General features: G+C 40.3%; 1 protein-coding gene across 3 annotated transcripts in view; it reads left to right on the top strand.

Annotated features, from left to right (window-relative positions):
- Positions 1-8,064, top strand: part of LOC131741206 (zinc finger protein 436-like) — a 45,428-nt gene extending 37,364 nt beyond the window's left edge. For 2 of the 3 annotated variants that reach the window (XM_067013467.1, XM_067013465.1), the window contains one exon: positions 4,778-4,888. In XM_067013467.1, coding sequence (XP_066869568.1) covers positions 4,778-4,809 — 32 coding nt within the window. In that variant the 3' untranslated portion in view covers positions 4,810-4,888. Of the gene's footprint in view, positions 1-4,777; positions 4,889-7,988 lie in introns of those variants that run through there. The other variant, XM_067013466.1, reaches the window with a different exon arrangement.
- Positions 8,065-8,493: the final 429 nt, after the last annotated feature.

Here is an 8,493-nt window from a genome sequence, read left to right on the forward strand (position 1 = left end):
GGTGTTCTAAAGGGTGTTTGGAAATACTGGGATGATTAGTTGTCACTATGATTGAGGGTGCTTCAGGCATTTAGTGTGTGGGAGGACCAAAGATACCCAATACCCTGCACCATGTCAGAGAAAGGACAGGAAAAGGGGCTCATCCAGGATGTGAGCAGTTTTCACAGGAAAACTTTGCACTAAAGAAACTCTTGCACATCTGCACCAACAGACATGTACAAGAAGGTTCATTGCAACCTTTCAGGGTTTCGTAATCACAATTGAAAAAAAAAAGAGAAAGTAGCAAATGTCCATTAACAATAGACTAGATAAATATTGGTATGTTTATACAATGGGAATAACATACATCAATGAAAATGAACCTCAGTTGTACATATCAAGATTGTTATCTTAATAATATTTAATAAAAAAGGAAAATATAAATACCATGTTATTGCATTTATATGAAGTTCAAAAACAAAGAATTCAACAGTACACTGTTGAGGGATACATATATAAGTAGTAAAACTACAAAGGAAAGCCAGTGGATGGTTAACACAAAATCCAGGATAGCAGTTACATCTGTGGAGGAAGGAGGGGCTTACAACTAGGGAGGAAGCTTTATTTTTCTTAAATGGGTCATGAGTATACAAGTATTTCTTATTATTTTTCTTTATATTATATATGCATATATATACATACATATTTCTGTTTATAAGCTATTTAATTTTCAAGAAACAGGTTGAAATAATTGCATTGTAATGTTAGCAAAAGTGGTGTTTCAGTGTAAAAATTAAGGTTAAGGTTTTTTTCTTTCATCTATTTTTCTGTATCCAAAATCTCCATAATGACTTTTTCAAATAACCATACCACTAGTCACTTGTGCTGGTATGATTGATTTTCTTGATTGTATTTTTCCCTTTGTTTCCTAGTAAAAAAAATTCTCCTAATTAAAAAAAATACAGTGAACATTGATGAAGGTATAAAAAGTAAAGAAAGTGAAAAAGAAACAAAATCAAAGGACAGTAAACATGGGAAAAATGAAAAAAAATAAAATTATCACAGATAATGTGAACAAGTTGAATTCACACATCAAAGGCAGAGGAAGAAGTCAGTTACAAAACTGAATCCAACTATGTGTGGTTTACCAAAAAGTATCTAAAACCAGGTGACAAAGGAAATGGAAATTTGAAAGTTAAAGGATTGGGCAAAAGTGTGTGTGTGTGTGTGTATATATATATATATATATTTTTTTTTTTTTTAATCCACTAAAGTGTAAGCACTTAAGGGCAAGTTCTGATTGTATCGTTTAATCCAACTGTGCTTTTAACCCATTTGGTTCTTCAGCCTCTCATCAAAAATGACCTTGTAGGGGCATATCCATTGATATGAAAATATGTTCACGTTAATGCCAGAAAATCCACGGGGAAGGGGAGGCCTGGAAACTTTGTGTTGTTTTTTTTTTTATTTTGGCCGCACCAAGCAGCTTGCAGGATCTTAGTTCGTCGGGATTGAACCCAGGCCACAGCAGTGAAAGCACGGAGTCCTAGCCACTGGACTGCCAGGGAACTCCCTAGTAGGAAGTTTAAGACACTCTTTTTGGCTTTATTTGGAATAATGAAGAGGGCACTGAGAGTGGGTAACTTGACTTTTAACCTTGACATTGCCCAATTTTATTAATCTTTAAAAAGGAAGAGGCAGGGACTTCCCTGGTGGTCCAGCTGGGATACCACGTTCCCACTGCAGGGGGCCCGGGTTCTATCCCTGGTCCGGGAACTAGATCCTGCATGCCACAACTAGAGGATCCTGCATGCCACAACAAAGGTCCCGAGTGCTGCAACTAAGACCTGGTGCAGTCAAATAAATACATATTTTTTAAAAAATAAAAAGGAAGAGGCAGATTTAGGTAATACTATTGTCTTAGTCTGTTCAGACTGCTATAACAATAGACAGGTGCTAATAAACAACAGAAATTGATTTCTCACAGCCCTGGAGGCTGGGAAGTTCAAGATCATGGCACCAGCAGATTCAGTGTCTGGTGAGGACTCACTTCCTGGTGCATAGACCACTATCTCCTCACTGTGTCCTCATGTGGCAGAAGGGGTGAGGAGCTCTCTGGGGTCTCTTTTATAAGGGCACTAATCCCATTCATGAGGGCTCCACTCTCATGACCTAAGCATCTCTCAAAGGCCCCACCTCCTAATATCATCATAATATTGGGGGGGGGGGTTCAAATTTCAACATACGAATTTTGGAGGGATACAAACAGTCCATAACAACTGTAATGTTTTTCCAGTCTTATCATTCTAAACTTTGTATGTCAGTTTATGGGGCAATCAGCACATACTTAGAGGCCAAAGGTGATGACCTGGAAAGAAGAAGAGAATAAAGCAAACACAGTATATGTCTTTGGAGAGGATTAGAGATTGAATTTCCTTAGCTGGGTCTGATGATGCCCTCCTGCCTAGATTGTTCTCTCCCAGACACCCAATAATAGACCTTTTCTTATAGAGTCTGTCTCCTGCCAATCCCCTGAGCTCAGTTCACTTCTGTGAAAGTTGTCCTAAACCTTCCATTGTCATACAGTCCTGATACTCTCTAACAGACAGTAACACCATGCAAATTTTGCACACTCTGAACAGGAGGATCAAGAATTGCTTCTGGCCCAGCTCCCTGTCTGAGGCCCTTCTACCTCTTTACAGAGTATTGGTAAGAAGTCTCATTTCAGTGTGTGTGTGTCCCCTTGCTGGATTTTTTTTCCTGGAGTCTCCTAACATACAAGAGCTGGTGTATTATGTGCCATCAGTATCTGGGCCCCAAGCACAACTTTGCTTTAGATGGAACCTCCACCCTGGTAACCAATGTCTGTCTCTAATGGCACCCACTGGCCCCTGGAATCTCAAACTTATCTTCTGACAAACTCAAACCAGAGCCACTAAGAACAACAACAAAAAACAAACAAACAAAGAAAAAACAGGCTGGAGAGTCCATGAGCCATCCTCAAGCTACAGGAATGCAGCTTGGCCTCAAACTCCAAAGAAACACCAAGATATTCCAGGAGTAGAAGGCAGGAGTCAGTTTTAATTCAACATTGGTTTCCTGGGGTCACTGAAGGGCATTTCATCAGGCTAAGTGCTCTGAAGAATTCAAAGACGGTTATTAAAATACATGTCTGGGTTTTAGGTGATGTGGTATATTGAAAAGCCTCTAAAAAGACTGACAAAAAGATAAGGCATAAATTACCAATATCAGTAATGAAGTGGGATATCATGCCAGACCCTGCAGATATCAAAATGATAATAGGGGAATCTGTGAACAACTATATTTGTATAAATGTGACAACTTAGGTTAAATAGACCGATTCCTCCAAAAATAAAAACTATCACAACTCACCCAATATAAGGAAATTTAATTTGTAATTTTAAAACTCCCAAAAAGGAAATCTCCAGGCCCAGATGGTGTCACGAGAGAATTCTACCGAATGTTTAAAGCAGAAATAACACAAGTTCTACACATTTTGTTCCAGAAAATCAAGAAGAGAAAACACTTCCCTGTTCAGTTTATGAACTAGCATTCACTGATATCAAAACAAAAAAAAAAGAAAAGAAAAATTTAATACAGTACAAAAAAGGAAAAATACAGACCAATATTCCTCATGAATTAGGCACACAAATCCTTAACAAAATATTAGCAAATAGAATTATTTATTAATTATATGAAAAGACATATGAATGTATGAAAAGAATTTTATACCATGGGATTTATTGAAAGGATACAAGGCTGATTCAATATTCAAAATCAATCAATGTAATCCACCAAAATCAATCACTGTAATTAACAAACCAAAGAAATATCACATTATATCCACCAATGAAGAAAAAGTATTTGCCAAAATGTATTTGAAATTTATGACAAAACTCTCAGAAAAATAGAAATAAAGGGGAACTTGATAAAGAGCATCTATAAAAACCTGCAGCTAACATTATACTTAATGGTGAAAGACTGGATGCCTCCCCCCTAAGTTCAGGAACAAGGGAAAGATATCTGCTCTCACCAGTCTTATTTAACATAGTGCTGGAAGTTCTAGCCACCACAGTAAGGCAAGAAAAGGAAATAAAAGGCATACAGATCAGAAAAGAAAGAATAAAACTGTCCTATTTACAGATGACATGATTGTCTAAGAAGAAAATCCCAAGGAATCTACCAAAAAACAAAACAAAACAGAAAACCTCCTAGAACTAACAAGTGAGTTCAGGTTACAAGGTAAACATGCATGTCTATATGCCAGAAATGAACACATAGGTATCAAAATTTAAAATACAATATCATCTTTTAATTGCCCCCAAAATTATATAGTTAGGTGTAAACCTAACAAAACATGTCCACACCTGCATGCTGAAAACTACAAAATGCTAATTGAAGAATATCTTAAAAAGTGGATAAACATACCATGTTCATGGATTGGAAAACTCAACACAGTAAAGATGCCAATTCTCCCCATATTGATATATAGGTTTAATGCAATCCCGATGTAAATTCCAGCAGGAATGTTTTTGTAAATATAAGCAAGATTATTCTAAAGTTTATGTGGAACGAGAAAGGAACTGAAATAGCTAAAACAATTTTGAAAAATAAGAATGAAATGGAATGATCAGTCTATTGATTTAATGATTTATTATATAGCTACAATGATCAGGACCGTGTGGTTTTTGTGGGTGGATAGACATATAGATCAATGGAACATAATAGAGAACCCAGAAATAGACCCACACAAATATGCCCAACTGGTTTTTTACAGAGGTGCAGAAGGAATTCAGTGGAGGAGAATAGACTTTTCAACAAATGATGCTGGAGCAGTGGGACAGCTATAGGTGAGTAAATGAACCTCAACCTCTTGAGGAGGAGAGTATGGGCTTTGGATTCAGACAAACCTGACTTTGAATGCCAGCTTTACCACTCACCACTGTGTGGTTCTGGCTTTAATAACCTTTTCTCATAAGGTTATTAAACCTTGCTGAGCCTCAAACCCAAGCCTAGAGCTCATCAATGACACGTTAGGGATGCTGGGGAAATAGAAGGTATAAATGAATGGGCTACATTTAATTTACTAGGGTATGTTCCCAAAATGGCCAGCAGAGGGCTCTAGTCGCACATGAAAGACTCCACCACGTCTCTGCTCCCGCCGAAAGCGGTTTGCCTTCCAATCCCCACTCTCCTCTTTTCAGCCACCCATTTTCATTAACCCATATTAATGCACAGTGCTGGGGAGACATTTTTCACAGTTACGTGTGTACACTGCGTTTCTGTCAAAGAAACATATCAGATAATTTAAATTATAATACTGCTTTTTTCCTGCCTGCTTTAATTTTTTTCTTAATGGAATAGACATGCATTCTCAACAGGGGCAGTATTGCCCCCAAGGGCGTGAAAGTTTGTTCTTGGAGCCTGAAAAAATTCTTAGCTATTACAATGGTTTGTGGCCCTCAAAGGACCATATTACATAAACAGATATGCAATATATCTGTGGTATTAAATTTTTATGGGGAGGACAATTAGGAAAAATAATATCTAAAAAGTGCCCTTGGAGGAGCTATAACTTAAAAAAACAGGTTGGGAAACACTGGAATAAGGGGAGATGAATCAAGAGAAGATGCCATCATTGTACCACACCTGAAGTTAGGGACACGTAGCATAATTCTTTCTCCTGTAATTTGGGGACTGCCATGGCAGTGTCCAACCGCAGCAATTCCTAGCTGGAGGTCTTGTCATTGTTCAGAATGTTCCTCTGTCCCTTTCCGACTCCTCTGAGAGACACCACTTTCAGTGATTCAAAAGGAGTCTCTCCTGGGAGGGCTTCTTCAGAGATGCCGCATGCCCTCACCCTCCCACCAGAGTTGCCAAGATTGAGCAGAGGAGGGCCAGAGGGCACAAGCAAGCTGAGTGAGTAAGCAACCCTGACCCCCATTTCATCCACCTGTTGCCTGCTCCTTGGCTTAAACCTATGGCTTGAGGGAATTCCCTGGCGGTCCAGTGGTTAGGACTCCAAGCTTCCAGTGCTGGGGGCCCGGGTTCAATCCCTGGTCAGGGAACTAAGGTCCCGCAAGCCACTTGGCACTGCCAAAAGAAAAAAAAAAAAACAACCTATGGCTGCATGCAGTGGGATGTGGGTCCTTTATGACCAGTTGACAGAGGAGGAAGAAACCTGAGCTTGGTATATGGAGGAGGTGCCCAATTTTGACGGTAGATAGACATATCCATCCATCATGGCCTCAAACTGAGAACAGCACAGTTACCAGGAAGGGCTCAGATCCCTTAGGAATGAGGGTTGAAGGTCACCCCACCAGGTAAGCCACCATATCCAGCAGAGGTGTCAAGGGTGAGGGGAATCTAGAATTGACAGTACAGATTAGAGCTTTTCTGAGCAGCTGCCCCAGCTCTGCACCTACCTCTTGTTACACAAGGAAAAACAAATTTCTCATATGTTCAAACCACTGTGATTCAGGTTTCTGTTACATGCATTTCTGGCTGATACAGTAGTCCTAACAATAGCATATGCCTGGGTTTTGTTCTTTAATCCTATTTAGCACACCTTGCGTTTTAATAGGACGATTCATTCCCTTTGAGATTAATGTAAAAATGGATTTATTTTATTTTATTCCTTCCATTTTAATTCGACTTTACTATTTATTTACTTTGTTATTCCTTTTTCTTGTTTTTTGCTGGCTTGATAATATGGCCATTTATTATGTTTTTCTTTTTTTTTTTAAGTATAATTTACATACAACAAATTGCACACATATTAGGTATACAGTTTAATGAGGGTTTTTCGTAGTTGTTGTTTGGGGTTTCTTTGGCTGGGCCTCACGGCTTGTGGAATCTTAGTTCCCCAGCCAGGGATTGAACGCGGGCCCTTGGCAGTGAGAACATGGAGTCCTAACCACTGGACAGCCAGGGAATTCCCTCTGTTTTTCTTTTAGATTTTGGTGTTCTATAGAGCTAGCAATTACCTTTTCTTTTTCATATTCAGAAAAAAAAATACATAATCACAATTATATAATCTTCCATTATATGAAAAACACCATCTATTTCTTCACATTAAGATGACCGATTGTAATTATTTTACATCATGCTTCCCAAGCCCCAAAGAGATTTAAATGCTTTAACTTTTTTTAAAAATGTATTTATTTAAATTTATTTATTTTTGGCTGCACTGGATCTTCATAGCTGCATGGTCTTTCTCCAGCTGCAGCGAACGGGGGCTACTCTTCGTTGCGGTGCGCAGTCTTCTCATTGCAGTGGCTTCTCTTGTTGCAGAGCATGTGCTCTAGGCACGCAGGCTTCAGTAGTTGTAGCACACAGGCTCATTAGTTGTGGCTCACAGGCTCTAGAACGCAGGCTCAGTAGTTGTGGCGCATGGGCTTAGCTGCTCCGCGGCATGTGGGATCTTCCCGGACCAGGGCTTGAACCCATGTCCCCTGCATCGGCAGGCGGATTCCTAACCACTGTGCCACCAGGGGAGCCCTGCCATTTTCTTTCTTGGGATTCCTGTGAGCATCACTCCAGCATCACTCATTGACCTTGGCAGTGGCCATTTCTTCCTGTAACACCAGTTGAATCCAGTTTGCAGGTTTTTAAACACTTACAGAAGGCTTCTCATGCCCCTGCAGACACCAGCACCTGCTGTGCAGCACGCTGTCGTCAAAGGTCTGCATCCCACCCTCATAGCCCCTCCTCTGAGCTCAGACACCAGCACAAGCTGGCCAGGAACCCCTCCTCAGAGGTTTCTGAAACCACGTCTAAGTTTTAATATAACGCCAACATCTTTCCTTTGTTCCCTGAGCCTTAGAGGTGGTAGATGCTTCCTGCAGTCACTGCCTCTGTGAGAACTTTGAGTTCTTTTGATCCTTTTTTAGTTATCTACTTAACAACTTTATACCTAGTTAACAATGCTTTATATTGATTGATCTCTTTTAAATAACTGGTGTGGTTCCTAACTCCTGACTCGATAGACCCTGACTCATACATAGCCTGGAAGGGGGGGACCATCCCCCAGGCCAAGATGCGACCGTACACCTAAATGAAGACATAAAATCTCCAGTGGAAGTGGGTGAACTTCAAAAGAGGACTGGTCAGCCATTGAAGACTGGACCAGCAAGAGCCAGCAGCACAAACCCCAGCAGGACATCCTCAGCAGTGACAAGAGGACAAACCATCGTCATCTGTAGCCTGGATGACTGTAAAGAGCTCTGTTGGAGGATGAGACCACCACTCAGCACGGCAACCAGCTAGATTTAGTGTTTCCTTACGTGCAGGAGCACCTGGCTGCTCAGCATAGCCTCATGAGCAAAGCAAACGGTTCATCTTACATAGGTTTGGGGAAGAGTTTGCCTCGGGATTACGTTGGTTCCAAAAGCGGGAGTGGGGTGATGCCAGCCTTAGAAGCATGTTCATTTCAGTGAATCCAGTGCAGATTGGCTGGTTTTCAAAGCACAGACTGTCACTGACTGGTTGGTT

This window comes from Kogia breviceps, chromosome 14 (assembly GCF_026419965.1).
Source record: "Kogia breviceps isolate mKogBre1 chromosome 14, mKogBre1 haplotype 1, whole genome shotgun sequence".
NCBI lineage: Eukaryota > Metazoa > Chordata > Mammalia > Artiodactyla > Physeteridae > Kogia > Kogia breviceps.